This window comes from Scyliorhinus canicula, chromosome 5 (assembly GCF_902713615.1).
Source record: "Scyliorhinus canicula chromosome 5, sScyCan1.1, whole genome shotgun sequence".
Lineage (NCBI taxonomy): Eukaryota > Metazoa > Chordata > Chondrichthyes > Carcharhiniformes > Scyliorhinidae > Scyliorhinus > Scyliorhinus canicula.
This window is the reverse complement of record NC_052150.1, coordinates 227888140-227908032: the sequence shown is the minus strand read 5'-3', so window position 1 is coordinate 227908032 and position 19893 is coordinate 227888140. Positions and strand designations below refer to the sequence as shown.

Genomic DNA, 19893 nt, shown 5'->3' with positions numbered 1-19893 from the left:
GTGTAGACAGGGAGCTGAATGCACTCCCGGTGTAGACAGGGAGCTGAATGCACTCCCGGTGTAGACAGTGAGCTGAATGCACTCCCGGTGTAGGCAGGGAGCTGAATGTACTCCCGGTGTAGACAGCGAGCTGAATGCACTCCCGGTGTAGACAGTGAGCTGAATGCACTCCCGGTGTAGACAGGGAGCTGAATGTACTCCCGGTGTAGGCAGCGAGCTGAATGCACTCCCAGTGTAGACAGGGAGCTGAATGTACTCCCGGTGTAGACAGCGAGCTGAATGCACTCCCGGTGTAGACAGGGAGCTGAATGCACTCCCGGTGTAGACAGGGAGCTGAATGTACTCCCGGTGTAGACAGTGAGCTGAATGCACTCCCGGTGTAGACAGTGAGCTGAATGCACTCCTGCTGTAGACAGGGAGCTGAATGCACTCCCGGTGTAGACAGGGAGCTGAATGCACTCCCGGTGTAGACAGTGAGCTGAATGCACTCCCGGTGTAGGCAGTGAGCTGAATGCACTCCCGGTGTAGACAGGGAGCTGAATGCACTCCCGGTGTAGACAGGGAGCTGAATGTACTCCCAGTGTAGACAGGGAGCTGAATGCACTCCCGGTGTAGACAGCGAGCTGAATGCACTCCCAGTGTAGACAGCGAGCTGAATACACTCCCGGTGTAGACAGGGAGCTGAATGCACTCCCGGTGTAGACAGTGAGCTGAATGCACTCCCGGTGTAGACAGGGAGCTGAATGCACTCCCGGTGTAGACAGTGAGCTGAATGCACTCCCGGTGTAGGCAGTGAGCTGAATGCACTCCCGGTGTAGACTGGGTGCTGAATGTACTCCCGGTGTAGACAGGGAGCTGAATGCAGTCCCGGTGTAGGCAGTGAGCTGAATGCACTCCCGGTGTAGACAGGGAGCTGAATGCACTCCCGGTGTAGACAGGGAGCTGAATGCACTCCCGGTGTAGACAGTGAGCTGAATGCACTCCCGGTGTAGACAGGGAGCTGAATGCACTCCCGGTGTAGACAGGGAGCTGAATGTACTCCCGGTGTAGGCAGCGAGCTGAATGCACTCCCAGTGTAGACAGGGAGCTGAATGTACTCCCGGTGTAGACAGCGAGCTGAATGCACTCCCGGTGTAGACAGGGAGCTGAATGCACTCCCGGTGTAGACAGGGAGCTGAATGTACTCCCGGTGTAGACAGTGAGCTGAATGCACTCCCGGTGTAGACAGCGAGCTGAATGCACTCCCAGAGTAGACAGGGAGCTGAATGTACTCCCGGTGTAGACAGGGAGCTGAATGCACTCCCGGTGTAGACAGGGAGCTGAATGTACTCCCGGTGTAGACAGGGAGCTGAATGCACTCCCGGTGTAGACAGGGAGCTGAATGCACTCCCGGTGTAGACAGGGAGCTGAATGCACTCCCGGTGTAGACAGGGAGCTGAATGCACTCCCGGTGTAGACAACGAGCTGAATGCACTCCCGGTGTAGACAGGGAGCTGAATGTACTCCCGGTGTAGTCAGTGAGCTGTATGTACTCCCGGTGTAGACAGCGAGCTGAATGCACTCCCGGTGTAGACAGCGAGCTGAGTGCACTCCCGGTGTAGACAGCGAGCTGAATGCACTCCCGGTGTAGACAGGGAGCTGAATGTACTCCCGGTGTAGGCAGTGAGCTGAATGCACTCCCGGTGTAGACAGGGAGCTGAATGCACTCCCGGTGTAGACAGGGAGCTGAATGCACTCCCGGTGTAGACAGCGAGCTGAATGCACTCCCAGTGTAGACAGCGAGCTGAATACACTCCCGGTGTAGACAGGGAGCTGAATGCACTCCCGGTGTAGACAGTGAGCTGAATGCACTCCTGCTGTAGACAGGGAGCTGAATGCACTCCCGGTGTAGACAGGGAGCTGAATGCACTCCCGGTGTAGACAGTGAGCTGAATGCACTCCCGGTGTAGGCAGTGAGCTGAATGCACTCCCGGTGTAGACTGGGTGCTGAATGTACTCCCGGTGTAGACAGGGAGCTGAATGCACTCCCGGTGTAGGCAGTGAGCTGAATGCACTCCCGGTGTAGACAGGGAGCTGAATGCACTCCCGGTGTAGACAGGGAGCTGAATGCACTCCCGGTGTAGACAGTGAGCTGAATGCACTCCCGGTGTAGACAGGGAGCTGAATGCACTCCCGGTGTAGACAGGGAGCTGAATGTACTCCCGGTGTAGGCAGCGAGCTGAATGCACTCCCAGTGTAGACAGGGAGCTGAATGTACTCCCGGTGTAGACAGCGAGCTGAATGCACTCCCGGTGTAGACAGGGAGCTGAATGCACTCCCGGTGTAGACAGGGAGCTGAATGTACTCCCGGTGTAGACAGTGAGCTGAATGCACTCCCGGTGTAGACAGGGAGCTGAATGCACTCCCGGTGTAGACAGGGAGCTGAATGTACTCCCGGTGTAGACAGGGAGCTGAATGCACTCCCGGTGTAGACAGGGAGCTGAATGCACTCCCGGTGTAGACAGGGAGCTGAATGCGCTCCCGGTGTAGACAGGGAGCTGAATGCACTCCCGGTGTAGACAGCGAGCTGAATGCACTCCCGGTGTAGGCAGGGAGCTGAATGTACTCCCGGTGTAGACCGCGAGCTGAATGCACTCCCGGTGTAGACAGTGAGCTGAATGCACTCCCGGTGTAGACAGGGAGCTGAATGTACTCCCGGTGTAGGCAGCGAGCTGAATGCACTCCCAGTGTAGACAGGGAGCTGAATGTACTCCCGGTGTAGACAGCGAGCTGAATGCACTCCCGGTGTAGGCAGTGAGCTGAATGCACTCCCGGTGTAGACAGGGAGCTGAATGCACTCCCGGTGTAGACAGGGAGCTGAATGCACTCCCGGTGTAGACAGTGAGCTGAATGCACTCCCGGTGTAGACAGGGAGCTGAATGCACTCCCGGTGTAGACAGCGAGCTGAATGCACTCCAGTGTAGACAGCGAGCTGAATACACTCCCGGTGTAGACAGGGAGCTGAATGCACTCCCGGTGTAGACAGTGAGCTGAATGCACTCCTGCTGTAGACAGGGAGCTGAATGCACTCCCGGTGTAGACAGGGAGCTGAATGCACTCCCGGTGTAGACAGTGAGCTGAATGCACTCCCGGTGTAGGCAGTGAGCTGAATGCACTCCCGGTGTAGACTGGGTGCTGAATGTACTCCCGGTGTAGACAGGGAGCTGAATGCACTCCCGGTGTAGGCAGTGAGCTGAATGCACTCCCGGTGTAGACAGGGAGCTGAATGCACTCCCGGTGTAGACAGGGAGCTGAATGCACTCCCGGTGTAGACAGTGAGCTGAATGCACTCCCGGTGTAGACAGGGAGCTGAATGCACTCCCGGTGTAGACAGGGAGCTGAATGTACTCCCGGTGTAGGCAGCGAGCTGAATGCACTCCCAGTGTAGACAGGGAGCTGAATGTACTCCCGGTGTAGACAGCGAGCTGAATGCACTCCCGGTGTAGACAGGGAGCTGAATGCACTCCCGGTGTAGACAGGGAGCTGAATGTACTCCCGGTGTAGACAGTGAGCTGAATGCACTCCCGGTGTAGACAGCGAGCTGAATGCACTCCCAGAGTAGACAGGGAGCTGAATGTACTCCCGGTGTAGACAGGGAGCTGAATGCACTCCCGGTGTAGACAGGGAGCTGAATGTACTCCCGGTGTAGACAGTGAGCTGAATGCACTCCCGGTGTAGACAGGGAGCTGAATGCACTCCCGGTGTAGACAGGGAGCTGAATGCACTCCCGGTGTAGACAGGGAGCTGAATACACTCCCGGTGTAGACAACGAGCTGAATGCACTCCCGGTGTAGACAGGGAGCTGAATGTACTCCCGGTGTAGACAGTGAGCTGTATGTACTCCCGGTGTAGACAGAGAGCTGAATGCACTCCCGGTGTAGACAGCGAGCTGAGTGCACTCCCGGTGTAGACAGCGAGCTGAATGCACTCCCGGTGTAGACAGGGAGCTGAATGTACTCCCGGTGTAGACAGTGAGCTGAATGCACTCCCGGTGTAGGCAGGGAGCTGAATGTACTCCCGGTGTAGACCGCGAGCTGAATGCACTCCCGGTGTAGACAGTGAGCTGAATGCACTCCCGGTGTAGACAGCGAGCTGAATGCACTCCCGGTGTAGACAGGGAGCTGAATGTACTCCCGGTGTAGGCAGGGAGCTGAATGTACTCCCGGTGTAGACAGGGAGCTGCATGCACTCCCAGTGTAGACAGTGAGCTGAATGCACTCCCGGTGTAGACAGGGAGCTGAATGTACTCCCGGTGTAGACAGTGAGCTGAATGTACTCCCGGTGTAGACAGGGAGCTGAATGTACTCCCGGTGTAGACAGGGAGCTGAATGTACTCCCGGTGTAGACAGGGAGCTGAATGTACTCCCGGTGTAGACAGGGAGCTGAATGCACTCCCGGTGTAGACAGGGAGCTGAATGCACTCCCGGTGTAGACAGGGAGCTGAATGCGCTCCCGGTGTAGACAGGGAGCTGAATGCGCTCCCGGTGTAGACAGCGAGCTGAATGCACTCCCGGTGTAGACAGCGAGCTGAATGCACTCCCGGTGTAGACAGCGAGCTGAATGCACTCCCGATGTAGACAGCGAGCTGAATGCACTCCCGGTGTAGACAGGGAGCTGAATGCACTCCCGGTGTAGACAGGGAGCTGAATGCACTCCCGGTGTAGACAGGGAGCTGAATGTACTCCCGGTGGAGACAGGGAGCTGAATGTACTCTCGGTGTAGACAGGGAGCTGAATGTACTCCCGGTGTAGACAGGGAGCTGAATGTACTCCCGGTGTAGACAGTGAGCTGAATGCACTCCCGGTGTAGACAGGGAGCTGAATGCGCTCCCGGTGTAGACAGGGAGCTGAATGCACTCCCGGTGTAGACAGCGAGCTGAATGTACTCCCGGTGTAGACAGGGAGCTGAATGCACTCCCGGTGTAGACAGCGAGCTGAATGCACTCCCGGTGTTGGCAGGGAGCTGAATGCACTCCCGGTGTAGACAGCGAGCTGAATGCACTCCCGGTGTAGACAGCGAGCTGAATGCACTCCCGGTGTAGGCAGGGAGCTGAATGCACTCCCGGTGTAGACAGCGAGCTGAATGCACTCCCGGTGTAGACAGGGAGCTGAATGCACTCCCAGTGTAGACAGCGAGCTGAATGTACTCCCGGTGTAGACAGGGAGCTGAATGCACTCCCAGTGTAGACAGCGAGCTGAATGCACTCCCGGTGTAGACAGCGAGCTGAATGCACTCCCGGTGTAGACAGCGAGCTGAATGCACTCCCGGTGTAGACAGGGAGCTGAATGCACTCCCGGTGTAGACATTGAGCTGAATGCACTCCCGGTGTAGACAGGGAGCTGAATGCACTCCCGGTGTAGACAGGGAGCTGAATGTACTCCCGGTGTAGACAGGGAGCTGAATGCACTCCCGGTGTAGACAGGGAGCTGAATACACTCCCGGTGTAGACAGGGAGCTGAATGCACCGGATTGTTCGGCTGTTGGTTTGTAAATAAAAAGAATTCTGGTGAAGGAACTTCGATAGAACATTCCAGCGCAGTACAGGCCCTTCGGCCCTCAATGTTGCGCTGACCTGTGAATCCACTCTAAAGCCCACCTCCACTATTCCCTTATCATCCATATGTTTATCCAATGACCATTTAAATGCCCTTAATGTTGGCGAGTCCAGTACAGTTGCAGACTGGGCACGCAGGGCGTACTCCCCGGGCACGCAGGGCGTACTCCCCGGGCACGCAGGGCGTACTCCCCGGGCACGCAGGGCGTACTCCCCGGGCACGCAGGGCGTACTCCCCGGGCACGCAGGGCGTACTCCCCGGGCACGCAGGGCGTACTCCCCGGGCACGCAGGGCGTACTCCCCGGGCACGCAGGGCGTACTCCCCGGTTACGCCACATTCCGGTGCCCGGAGAATTCCCGAACCGGCACGGGGCCCGATTACAGCTTCAAACTGGGTTCTGCCCTCTGGCTCTGGCCCCGATTTTGGCGTCGGGGTGCGGAGAATCCAGCCCTACATCTTGTTCTTCAAAGCTAAGTTCCTTTCTCACTAACATACTGATTTGATCCCTTATTATAAGCACTAGCCCACCTCTTTTCCCTTTTTGCCTATCCTCTTTACATGTTCAATATCCTTGAATATTTTGTTCCCAGCCTTGGTCACCCTGCAGCCATGTCTCCGTAATGGCTATTGGGGCAAACCTTGCTCTTTATGCTGTCAGTTCCCCTACCTTGTTGCAAATGCCATGTGCATTCGAGTGGAGTGCCGATTATTTTCCTCCTTTTTGTATTGCAGGAGCTGCCAAGTACAGAGCTCTGCTACAGAAGCTTAATCCACGAATTGTGATCATGGAAGAGGCGGCTCAGGTACTGGAGGCCCATGTGTTGACCACACTGACTCCATCCTGTCAACACCTGATCATGATTGGTGATTTCAATCAGGTAAATGCAGTGTGCACTGGCACGCTCTCTCTCACTGGGAGCCAGTGGGACTTTCCTCGCTCTCTCTCACTGGGAGCCAGTGGGACTTTCCTCGCTCTCTCTCACTGGGAGCCAGTGGGATTTCCCTCGCTCTCTCTCTCTCTGGGAGCCAGTGGGATTTCCCTCGCTCTCTCTCACTGGGAGCCAGTGGGATTTCCCTCGCTCTCTCTCTCTCTGGGAGCCAGTGGGATTTCCCTCGCTCTCTCTCTCTGGGAGCCAGTGGGATTTCCCTCGCTCTCTCTCACTGGGAGCCAGTGGGAATTCCCTTGCTCGCTCTCACTGGGAGCCAGTGGGATTTCCCTCGCTCTCTCTCACTGGGAGCCAGTGGGAATTCCCTTGCTCGCTCTCACTTGGAGCCAGTGGGATTTCCCTCGCTCTCTCTCACTGGGAGCCAGTGGGACTTTCCTCGCTCTCTCTCACTGGGAGCCAGTGGGAATTCCCTTGCTCGCTCTCACTGGGAGCCAGTGGGATTTCCCTCGCTCTCTCACTGGGAGCCAGTGGGAATTCCCTTGCTCGCTCTCACTGGGAACCAGTGGGATTTCCCTCGCTCTCTCTCACTGGGAGCCAGTGGGACTTTCCTCGCTCTCTCTCACTGGGAGCCAGTGGGATTTCCCTTGAATTCTCTCACTAGGAGACAGTGGGATTTCCCTTGAATTCTCTCACTGGGAGCCAGTGGGACTTTCCTCGCTCTCTCTCACTGGGGAGCCAGTGGGATTTCCCTCGCTCTCTCTCACTGGGAGCCAGTGGGACTTTCCTCGCTCTCTCTCACTGGGGAGCCAGTGGGATTTCCCTTGAACTCTCTCACTGGGAGCCAGTGGGATTTCCCTTGAACTCTCTCACTGGGAGCCAGTGGGATTTCCCTCTCTCTCTCTCTCACTGGGAGCCAGTGGGATTTCCCTCGCTCTCTCTCACTGGGAGCCAGTGGGATTTCCCTCTCTCTCTCTCACGGAGCCAGTGGGATTTCCCTCTCTCTTTCTCACTGGGAGCCAGTGGGATTTCCCTCGCTCTCTCTCACTGCGAGCCAGTGGGATTTCCCTCGCTCTCTCTCACTGGGAGCCAGTGGGATTTCCCTCGCTCTCTCTCACTGGGAGCCAGTGGGATTTCCCTCGCTCTCACTGGGAGCCAGTGGGATTTCCCTCTCTCTCTCACTGGGGAGCCAGTGGGATTTCCCTCGCTCACTCTCACTGGGAGCCAGTGGGATTTCCCTAGCTCTCTCTCACTGGGAGCCAGTGGGATTTCCCTCGCGCTCTCTCACTGGGAGCCAGTGGGATTTCCCTCGCTCTCTCACTGGGAGCCAGTGGGATTTCCCTCGCTCTCACTGGGAGCCGGTGGGATTTCCCTCTCTCTCTCACTGGGAGCCAGTGGGATTTCCCTCGCTCTCACTGGGAGTCAGTGGGATTTCCCTAGCTCTCTCTCACTGGGAGCCAGTGGGATTTCCCTCGCTCTCTCACTGGGAGCCAGTGGGATTTCCCTCGCTCTCACTGGGAGTCAGTGGGATTTCCCTCGCTCTCTCTCACTGGGAGCCAGTGGGATTTCCCTCGCTCTCTCTCACTGGGAGCCAGTGGGATTTCCCTCGCTCTCTCTCTCACTGGGAGCCAGTGGGATTTCCCTCGCCCTCTCTCTCTGGAAGCCAGTGGGATTTCCCTCGCTCTTTCTCACTGGGGAGCCAGTGGGATTTCCCTCTCTCTCTCTCTCTCACTGGGAGTTAGTGGGATTTCCCTCGCTCTCTCTCACTGGGAGCCAGTGGGATTTCCCTCGCTCTCTCTCACTGGGAGCCAGTGGGAATTCCCTCGCTCGCTCTCACTGGGAGCCAGTGGGATTTCCCTCGCTCTCTCTCACTGGGAGCCAGTGGGATTTCCCTCGCTCTCTCTCACTGGGAGCCAGTGGGATTTCCCTCTCTCTCTCTCACTGGGAGTCAGTGGGATTTCCCTCGCTGTCTCTCACTGGGAGCCAGTGGGATTTCCCTCGCTCTCTCTCACTGGGAGCCAGTGGGAATTCCCTCTCTCTCTCCCACTGGGAGCCAGTGAGATTTCCCTCGCTCTCTCTCTCTCACTGGGAGTCAGTGGGATTTCCCTCGCTCTCTCTCACTGGGAGCCAGTGGGATTTCCCTCGCTCTCTCTGGGAGCCAGTGGTACATCCCTCAATGGGAACCAGTGGGATTTTATTCATGTTCCCAGGGAAACTTGGTCACAATTTACATTAATGCCTTTGATGTAACCTAAGGAAACTGCCAACCCCTGGGTCTAAAAGCCCAGACCTCCTGCCGTGTCCTTTAGAATCGAGCAGGTACCCTGGAGAACCTTAAAGCTACTGGGCTAGCCACTGGGATAGCCACTGGGATAGCCACTGGGATAGCCACTGGGATAACCACTGGGGGAACCACTGGGGGAACCACTGGGGGAACCACTGGGGGAAATGGTGGTGCAGTGGTGATGTTACTGGACTAATCCAGAGGCCCAGTCTGAGAAAGTTATGGAATTGAAGTGATCCGTGACCTTCCCTGGATCCTTGCTTTCCTGATCGGAGTACCCGGCGGAGGGTTTAGTTTTTATTATTTTATGGGGTTGTGGGGTTCAGGGTCAGAATTTGTTGCCCGTTCCCCACTTCCCCCTTGAGGAGGCGGTTGTGAGCCACCATCTTGAACCGCTGCAGTCCATGTCGTGTAGGTACACCCACGATGCTGTTAGAGAAGGATTTCCAGGCTGTTAACTCTTGATGGTGAACGGCCGATATATTGCCAAGTCAGGATGGTGTGGCCTGGAGGGGAACCTCCAGGTGGTGGCGATCCCCTTCACCAATATCATTGAGCCAGGCTTTGGGCCTGTGATTCCCTAGAAGCCCCCGGTGCTCACAGTTCCAGCTTTGAGTTGTTGCCAGAGCCGCTCCGAGCGGCGTGGCTGGTTCTGATTGCAAAGGTGGATGGGGATTCTTGAGCCGATACCATGGATGATGGATTTCCATTTAGCAGTGGTTCTGGCAGACGGGGGGGGGGGGAGTTCCCCAATTAGCCAGCTTTGGGCAAAGCTATTCGACCTCCGTGGTGCTGGAGCCATTTCCCCATCGCTTTTCTTCATTAGTTTTCTCTGCCAACGCATCCGGGTCCATCAACCCTTCACAGGAGTTACCTGAACCCACCATGGCCCTCTGCCAGGCCTGGCCATGCCCATGGCTACTGGACCATCCAGATCCAAGGCCTCTGGTTAGGGAGGGCTGGAAACTTGACTTGGAATAAGGGCGTCGCTGGGTAGGCCAGGATTCGTTATCCCACCCTAACAGCCCTCGAGAAGGTGATGACCTGCCGCTTTGAAGTGTGGTCGTCAATGTAACCATGTAGGATAGCAGAGGCAATGGTAACGTCAATGGAAATCTGCCGTCCTTACCCGGTGTGGCCTCCACGTGACCCGCAGCGCTGTCGAAATGGTCAAGCCAACCACTCTGTTGAAGGGCAATTAGGAATGGGCGTTGCCAGTGACACCCACATCCCACGGTAGAATTTTTAACAACCCCCGCATGGGGTTTACATTCCTCGAGGATATTAATGACAATCCGTTGTAATAGAGAGACAGACTGAGGTCTGAGGAAATTCTGGCCCTTTCCTCGTCCTGCATGAACTCATCATCTTCTTCTTGTGTTGCCTGCAGCTGAAACCAAAGTTATCGGATTACACGCTGGGCTCGGAGTATCGTCTCGACGTATCGCTGTTTGAGAGGATGGTTAAGAATAAGATTCCGTGCGAGCAGCTAAGCCACCAGGTACCAGGGCGAGATTCCCAGATTAGCCGGGAGCTGCAGCCTCGCTCCAGGAAAGGCCTCTGGGATAATCAGTGCGGTCATCCGACCATCCGACCTTTCACTTCCAGGGTCGGAATTTACTCCAGTCCCCCAATTTGGCTGGGGCGGGTGTTCCTGCCTTTTCCCGGGTTAGATCGGGAGAGGCTCCACCCAGAGAGTGGGGAATTCGCCTTTTCCCGGGTTAGATCGGGAGAGGCTCCACCCAGAGAGTGGGGAATTCGCCTTTTCCCGGGTTAGACCGGGAGAGGCTCCACCCAGAGAGTGGGGAATCTGGGGAATTCGCCTTTTCCCGGGTTAGACCGGGAGAGGCTCCACCCAGAGAGTGGGGAATCTGGGGAATTCGCCTTTTCCCGGGTTAGACCGGGAGAGGCTCCACCCAGAGAGTGGGGAATCTGGGGAATTCGCCTTTTCCCGGGTTAGACCGGGAGAGGCTCCACCCAGAGAGTGGGGAATCTGGGGAATTCGCCTTTTCCCGGGTTAGACCGGGAGAGGCTCCACCCAGAGAGTGGGGAATCTGGGGAATTCGCCTTTTCCCGGGTTAGATCGGGAGAGGCTCCACCCAGAGAGTGGGGAATCTGGGGAATTTGCCTTTTCCCGGGTTAGACCGGGAGAGGCTCCACCCAGAGAGTGGGGAATCTGGGGAATTCGCCTTTTCCCGGGTTAGACCGGGAGAGGCTCCACCCAGAGAGTGGGGAATCTGGGGAATTCGCCTTTTCCCGGGTTAGACCGGGAGAGGCTCCACCCAGAGAGTGGGGAATCTGGGGAATTCGCCTTTTCCCGGGTTAGACCGGGAGAGGCTCCACCCAGAGAGTGGGGAATCTGGGGAATTCGCCTTTTCCCCGGTTAGACCGGGAGAGGCTCCACCCAGAGAGTGGGGAATCTGGGGAATTCGCCTTTTCCCGGGTTAGACCGGGAGAGGCTCCACCCAGAGAGTGGGGAATCTGGGGAATTCGCCTTTTCCCAGGTTAGACCGGGAGAGGCTCCACCCAGAGAGTGGGGAATCTGGGGAATTCGACTTTTCCCGGGTTAGACCGGGAGAGGCTCCACCCAGAGAGTGGGGAATCTGGGGAATTCACCACCACCGAAAGACATTGAGGCTAAAACTTTGTGTAATTTCAAGAAGGAATTCGATATCGCTCTTGGAGATAAAGTGATCAAGGGATATGGGTGGAAGGCAAGATAGGGGTATTGAATTTGGTGACCAGCCATGATCATAATGAATGGGGCAGCAGGGCCAAATGGCCTCCTGCTTCTATTTTCCATGTATGTTTCTATGTACACGCAGACAGGCTCAGTCAGACAGACGCATGCACAGACACGTGCACAGATAGGTACTCACAGACACATGCACAGAAAGGCGTGCAAAGACACATGCGCAGACAAACAGACGCATGCAGACACATGTGCAGACAGACAGACACGCAGACACACGCGCAGACAAACAGACACACGCAGACAGGCAGACACACGCAGACATGTGCAGACAAACAGACACATGCAGACACATGTGCAGACAGACAGACACACGCAGACACGTGCACAGACAGACACACGCAGACATGTGCGCAGACATGTCTGCAGACAAGTGCACGAAAACACATGTGCGCACACAGACAGGTGTGTGCAGACACGTGTGCAGACAGAAAGGCGTGCGGAGGCACATGTGTGCAGAACCGACAGACAGGTGAACGCAAACGCGTGCCAGACAGGTGTGCAAAGATACATGTGTGCAGACGGACAGGTTTTTGGAGGCACATGAGTGCAGCCAGACAGGTGCACACAGACACATAGAACATAGAACAGTACAGCACAGAACAGGCCCTTCGGCCCTCGATGTTGTGCCGACATGTGCGCAGACAGACACGATCAATCTGCCAGTCTTGACCAAACATTAGTGTCTGTCCCCGAGATGGGGAGGGGACTCCCCTAATAATTCAGAGAACCTTCAGAACAGGCACTAAATCCACTTCAATCAATTCCACTGAGTTTCTCTGAGTTATGCAATCATTAACAGTCCAACAGAGGCAGTTCATCCTATCGGATTCATGATTGCCCTCTGTAGAACTATCGGTTGAAGATTAAATGCAGCACTAAGGGAGTTCCGCACTGTCAGAGGGTCAGTACTGAGGGAGTGCTGCACTGTCAGAGGGTCAGTACTGAGGGAGTGCTGCACTGTCAGAGGGTCAGTACTGGGGGAGCGCTGCACTGTCAGAGGGTCAGTACTGAGGGGGTGCTGCACTGTCAGAGGGTCAGTACTGAGGGAGTGCTGCACTGTCAGAGGGTCAGTACTGAGGGAGTGCCACATTGTCAAAGGGTCAGTACTGAGGGAGTGCCGCACTGTCAGAGGGTCAGTACTGAGGGTGGGCTGCACTGTCAGAGGGTCAGTACTGGGGGAGTGCTGCACTGTCAGAGGGTCAGTACTGGGGAGGGCTGCACTGTCAGAGGGTCAGTACTGGGGGAGGGCTGCACTGTCAGAGGGTCAGTACTGGGGGAGTGCCGCACTGTCAGAGGGTCAGTACTGAGGGAGTGCCGCACTGTCAGAGGGTCAGTACTGAGGGAGTGCTGCACTGTCAGAGGGTCAGTACTGAGGGAGTGCCGCACTGTCAGAGGGTCAGTACTGTGGGAGTGCCGCACTGTCAGAGGGTCAGTACTGAGGGAGTGCTGCACTGTCAGAGGGTCAGTACTGTGGGAGTGCTGCACTGTCAGAGGGTCAGTACTGAGGGAGTGCCGCACTGTCAGAGGGTCAGTACTGTGGGAGTGCTGCACTGTCAGAGGGTCAGTACTGGGGGAGCGCTGGACTATCTGACGCTGCCATCGTCTGGACGAGACATTAAACAGAGTTTGTGTCCTTTCGGGTTAACATAAAGGATCTGATGCCCACGGTTTTGAAGGAAAGTTGGGGAGTTCTCGTTCGTGTTTTGTCTCAAATATAAATGAATATCTGACAATTAGGTCGTTTGTGGGATCGTGCTGTGCTCTAATGGCTGGCTGCATTTTCGTGATTGCAGCAGAGAGTGCAATTGAAAAAAATTCTTCACGGCAGAGTGAATCGGGCAACTTCTCCCTTCCCCGGGGGTGTGTGAAGCTGTTGCTGCTGTCCCTATTCAAGCTGGGATGGTGGTGGAAAACCTAAGAACTGTGATGAACCACTGTGCACCTCTATTAGGGGATGTACGGTAGGACCTGCACTACAGGTTTGCCGGTAGCCCCTGCCGGCTAGCTCCGCCCACAAGGAGCTGTATAAATATGCGTGTCCTCCTCCTGATCAGCCATTTTGCCAGCTGCAGCAGGAGGCCACGTATCTGACTGTAATAAAGCCTCTGTTGTACCAATCTGAGTCTTTCGTGCAATTGATCGTGCATCACAAACCTCTCTCTCCCACTTGCTTGCAGCACCGAATGAGACCTGAAATCTCTCAGCTCATGGTCTCCATCTTCTACTCCAATCTTAAGGATCACAGATCAGTGTCACTGTATGAAGATATCAGGGTAAGAATCTCCATAACATGTGGGCATCTGAAAGGGGCCTCTTGGCTCATCGAGTGGCCCACAGCAATCCCATTAATCCCATCCTGCGTGGAAAACCGGGAGCAGCAGACACATGGGAACCCCACCACCTGGAGGCTCCCCATCAAACCGCACATCATCCTGACATGGAAATATATCGCCGTTCCTTCACTTGAGCCATGTGGTGTAGGTACACCCACTGTGCTGTTAGGGAGGGAATTCCAGGATGTTGCCCAGGCGACAGTGAAGGAACGGCGATATATTTCCAAGTCAGGGTGGTGAGTGACTTGGAGGGGAACCTCCAGGTGGTGGGGTTCCCAGGTATCTGCTGCCCTTATCCTTCGAGACGGTAGTGGCCGAAGGTTTGGAAGGTGCTGCCACGGGAGTCTTGTAGATGGTACAAACTCATAGAATTCCTACAGTGCAGAAGGAGACCATTCGGCCCATCGAGTCTGCACCAACCCCACTGTTCGTGTGGAGTTTGCACATTCTCCCCACAACCCAAAGTTGTGCAGGGTAGGTGGATTGGCCAGGCTAAATTGCCCCTTAATTGGAGGGGCGAAAAAAAGATTTGAGTACTCTAAATTTATATTTTTTAAAAAGTCTGCACCAACCCTGGAAAGAGCACCCCTACCCAGACCCACTCCCCCGCCCTCCCCCCTGTTACCCCACCTATCCTACACTTCTTTGGACACTAAGGGGCAATTTAGCATGGCCAATCCACCTAACCCGCACATATTTGGACTGTGGGAGGAAACCGGAGGAAACCCACGCAGACACGGGGAGAACGTGCAGACTCCGCGCAGACAGTGACCCAAGCCGGGAATCGAACCCAGGTCGCTGGCGGAGTGAGGCAGCCGTGCTAACCATTGTGCCTCCGTGCTGCCCCTGTGGGTCAGTGGGGGGGGGGGGGGGGGGGGAATATTTGTAGATCGGGAGCCAGTTGGGCGGGGCTGCTTTGTCCTGGATGGTGTTGAGCTTCGTGAGTGTTGTTGGAGCTGCACTCATCCAGGCAAATGGAGAGTATTCCATTAGACCCCTAACTTGTGTATTGTGGGTGGTGGACAGGCTTTTTGGGGGGGGGGGTTAATCAGATTGGTGACACTGATGCTAATGAACTCTCCGCACCCTCAGGATTGGACGGAGGGATATTTGGCCAGTAGATCACAGCTTGACCATTGGGAAGGACAGGTCCTACTTTGAGATAACACCCACACTTGAATCATCTGCTGGTGGCCACATAGCTCATGGGGAATGAGGGGATGGGGTGACGGTGGGGGTGGGAGCTTAGGGTACCTTTAGCAAGTTACTAGTTTGGTTGAAGCCCATTCAGTCCTGACTTTTTGTCTTTCTCGATTCTCCCCAGGGTCTATCGAAAAATATCTTCTTCGTTGACCATCAAGTGGAGGAGGACCACGTCACCGAGACCCCGTGTCACAGCAATGATCACGAGGCTCAGTTCCTGGTGGGACTCTGCCAACACCTTCTGAGGCAGGGATACACCACCGAGCAGATCACCATCCTGACGCCCTACGTGGCCCAGATGTGGAAGATCCGTTTGATGGCCCAGGAACGTGGGATGGCCAAGATTTCCATCAAGGCTATCGACGATTTCCAGGGGGAGGTGAACGACATTGTTTTGCTGTCTCTGGTCCGTAGTAACTGGGAGGAGAGGATTGACCTCTCGAGGGACAGGAACCATCTCTGTGTGGCCTTCTCCAGAGCCAAGATGGGGTTCTACTGCCTGGGGAACTTCCAGAAGCTGCTGCAGGGCCCGGAAACGAAGACGTGGAAGCAAATTCTTCAGGTGCTGGAGGAAAGGGGTCTTGTGGGGAAAGGTCTGCCCTTGCCTTGCCCAAATCACCCGGAAAGCCAATTACTCATCGAGTCCCCGGAGGATTTCCAGCGGTTTCCTGAGTGGACCTGCGATCGTTCTTGTGGTCACCATCTGGAGTGTGGCCACGTCTGCAAACATCGCTGCCACGCGCACCATCAAAGGCAGGGGGTCTATCGCTGCAAGGAGCCCTGTGGTCGGACCCTCTGCAGAGATGGGCACGGGTGTCCCAAACGCTGCTGGGAAGAGTGCAGCCCGTGTCAGGAGATGGTGGAGAAGATTGTGCCAGAATGTGGGCACCTCCAGTGGGTGGCGTGTAGCGTCCCTTTAGAGGCCATGCCCTGTGACCACCCGTGTGAGAGACTCCTGGACTGCGGCCACACCTGCCGGCGACCGTGCAGCGAAAACTGCGTTGACTCTCCCTGTGCGGCCAAGTGCACCGAGGTGCTGCAGTGTGGGCACCCGTGCATGGGCACATGCATGGAGTGCCTGGAGGGGAGGCTGCACCGGGGCTGCAATCGGAAATGCGGACGGGTGCTTCTGTGTGGCCACCAGTGTAAGGACCCCTGTGCTGATAGCTGCCCGCCCTGCCGATTGGCGTGTGACTATAAGTGTGGACATGGTCAGTGCCAGAAGCGGTGTGGTGAGATCTGCAGCCCATGCCTGAAGCCATGCCCATGGAGATGCAAGCACCACCAGTGCAGCCGGGCCTGCTCCGAGGAGTGCGACCGCCCTCGCTGCGACCAGCCCTGCGACCTGGCCCTTCCCTGCGGCCACCCCTGCGTCGGCCTGTGTGGGGAGGTGTGCCCGGTCCTGTGCCGCACGTGCCACGCACCCAAGCTGATCACCGCCTTCTTTGGCTCGGAGGGCAGCCCCGATGCCCGTTTTGTGGTGATGGAAGACTGTGGGCACATCCTGGAGGTGGGCGGGATGGACCGGCTGATGGACGAGGGCCCGCGCCCTCTCCGGCTCGAATCGTGCCCAAAGTGCGGGACTCTCATCCAGTGGCACAGCCGCTACAACACCGCCATCAAGAGGAGGTGGCATGGCATCAATCACGTGAAGAGGGTAATCCTGGGCAGCTCGGAGGAGATCGAGGAGAAGAAGCAGCAGCTGACGGAGGGTATCATCGCCGCCTCCATAAACCTGCATTATGGCGAGCAACGGTACAACATCCGCAAGAAGGTTAAAACCTCCCAGTCTCTCCAGGAACTGGCCACACTGGAGAGAGCCCTCGGCATTTACCGATTCCTGGACATGGTGAGGAAGCAAACCAAAGCTTGCACGTCGGAGCGCCGCGTGAGTTTGGAATTGATGCTCACCAAGCTGGACTGGTGGTTGGGCACCAAGCGGGTAACCTTTACCCACCAGCAACTGGGCGAGTGTCGGAACGAGATTGCCAGGATATCCTACCTCACCGATCTGATGCGCCTCCTCAGTCACTGTGAAGCCAGTAAGCTGACACTGGCCGACGAGGTGGCAAAGACCCTTGACCCCCTCCTGGAAAACCTGAGGGGAAAGCTGACGGAGGAGTCGGAGCCGGAGATCAAGGGGGACCTGGAGAAGATCGGGCAGCTCTTCCCCTGCGGAGGCCTGTGGATCTCAGAAGATGAACGGCTGTCGGTGGCCAAGGACATGGAGATGGCGAAGAGAGACTGGTATCAGTGCCCTGCTGGTCACCTGTACGCGGTGGAGGAGTGTGGCGTGTCTGCCGACCAGGCAGACTGTCTGGAGTGCGCGCTGATAACTGAAGGATAGATCCAACCTCCTGAGGAGGACGTTTCTCACGTGGTTGAGATGGACGGAGGTTCCACCTGTCCCAGCAGCCCCTCAGTGAGCGACCTCCTTCCACCCGCCTTGGACAGCTGCGAATTCTCACCCCATCCCAACGATAGTTCAGGCTGACGTCCCCCAGTGCAGAACTGAGGGGGCGCTGCAATGTTTGAGATGTAGCTTTTGATATGAGAAATCCTGTCTAATCTGTCGGCTGAATGTGGAAGATAACGCGTGGAGTACTTTGAAGAGGATCAGCTGAGCTCTTAACTCCAGCTTGACGACTAGTGATCTCTCGGCCAATGCAAGTGAATGAAATGACCTGGTCACAGTCTCATTAAACTTTTTACTTCATTCATTGATGGGACCAGCATTTATTACCCATCCCTAATTGCCCTTCAGAAGGTGGTGGTGAGCTGCCTTCTTGAACCGCTGCAGTCCCTGAGGTGTAGGTGCACCCACCGTGCTGTTATATTTTCAAATTGGTTTATGTCTCTATCACCCTGTCCAATAGCAATAGACAGGAGATGGATCCTTCACACCAGGACGATTCGAGTTTTGTTACAGTCCCGTTGGGACACGACGAGTTCTAGATTTCCATGATGTATAATAAACAGAATCTTCAGAGCATTTCCTGTTGTCGTCTTGTTTTCTGATCTCCAAATAGCGAGTGGGGGTGGGAATCGTTACTCAATCAGGGTTAGGTTATTCAATCAGAGAACATAGCATGGAAGAAGACCATGCAACCCGTTGCACCAGTGCTATCCCTTCCGAAAGACCTCTTCCCTGACTTCCATTCTTTTTTAAAAATAAATTTAGAGTACCCAATTCTTTCTTTTTCCAATTGAGGGGCAATTTAGCGTGGCCAATTCACCTAATCTGCACATAATAATAATCTTTATTGTCACAAACAGCAGGGGCTGTTTAGCACAACGCTAAATTGCTGGCTTTGAAGGCAGACCAAGCAGGCCAGCAGCACGGTTCGATTCCCGTAACAGCCTCCCCGAACAGGCGCCGGAATGTGGCGACTAGGGGCTTTTCACAGTAACTTCATTTGAAGCCTACTCGTGACAATAAGCGATTTTCATTTCATTTCATTTTCATTTCATTTCATTCACAAGTAGGCTTACACTAACACTGCAATGAAGTTACTGTGAAAATCCCCTAGTTGCCACATTCCGGTGCCTGTTCGGGTACACAGTGGGAGAGTTCAGAATGTCCAAATTACCACAAGCACGTCTTTCGAGACTTGTGGGTGGAAACCGGAGCACCCGGAGGAAACCCACACAGACACGGGGAGAACGTGCAGACTCCACACAGACAGTGACCCAAGCCGGGAATCGAATCTGGGTCCCTGGAGCTGTGAAGCAACAGTTCTAGCCACTGTGCTACCCTGCACATCTTTGGGTTGTGGGGGGGGGGGGGGGGTGGGGGGTGGGGGGGGGGGGGGGGGGGGGGGGGAAGGGAGGGAGACCCGTGCAGACACTGGGAGAATGTGCAAACTCCACATGGACTCCGCCCAGCGTTGGGATCGAACCCGGGTCATTGGCGCCATGACGCAGTAGTGCTAACCACCGTGCCTCCCTTTATCCCCGTGACCTAACTTGCACAATCCTGGGCACTAAGGGGAAATGTAACATAGCCAATCCAGCTAATTGCACATCGTTGGACTGTGGGAGGAAACCGGAGCACCCGGAGGAAACCCACGCAGGCACGGGGAGAACGTGCAGACTCCACTCAGACAGTCACCTGAGGCCGGAATTGAACCCGGGTCCCAAATCTCTGGCGCTGTGAGGCAGCAGTGCTAACCAATGTGCCGCCCTCTGTGTAAGAGGTGGTCTAGTGGTGGCTTACAGATAATGCTCGGGGGATATTGGTTCAAATCCCACCATGCAGCAGGTGCCATTTATATTTAGTTAATAAATAAAAATCTACAATTGAAATCTAGTCTCAGTAATGGTGCCATCAAACCACCATTTTTTTTTTGTAAAATATTTTATTAAGGCATTTGTGATTTTATAACAGTAACAGTAAACCATATACAAACAACTTATAAACATAGTGCAAAGACCCTCTACCTCACCGATCCCACCATCCTAGAACAGTAACCTAGACTTAAACCCCCCCACCCCGCTGACGGATAATTTTCTCTAACGAAGTTGATGAACGGCTGCCACCTCCTGGTGAACTCTAGCATTGACCGTCTTCGGGCGAACTTGATTTTCTCCAGGCTGAGAAAGCCAGCCCTGTCATTGACCAGGTCTCTGATTTTGGGGGCTTTGAGTCCCTCCAAGCTAATAGTATCCGTCTCCGGGCTACCAGGGAGGCAAAGGCCAAGACATCTGCCTCTCGCGTCCCCTGGATTCCCGGGTCCCCTGACACTCCGGAAATCGCTACTTCTGGACTCGGTGCCACCCTTGTTTTTAACACCGTGGACGTGACATCTGCAAACCCCTGCCAGAATCCCCTAAGCTTTG

General features: G+C 55.5%; 1 protein-coding gene across 1 annotated transcript in view; it reads left to right on the top strand.

The window, feature by feature from the left end:
- The window catches only part of LOC119966644 (NFX1-type zinc finger-containing protein 1-like), a 76754-nt gene extending 58708 nt beyond the window's left edge, over positions 1-18046 (top strand). The window contains exons 11-14 of the mRNA XM_038798687.1: positions 6328-6473; positions 10154-10264; positions 13696-13791; positions 15176-18046. Coding sequence (XP_038654615.1) covers positions 6328-6473; positions 10154-10264; positions 13696-13791; positions 15176-17401 — 2579 coding nt within the window. The 3' untranslated portion in view covers positions 17402-18046. The remainder of the gene's footprint in view (positions 1-6327; positions 6474-10153; positions 10265-13695; positions 13792-15175) is intronic.
- Positions 18047-19893: the final 1847 nt, after the last annotated feature.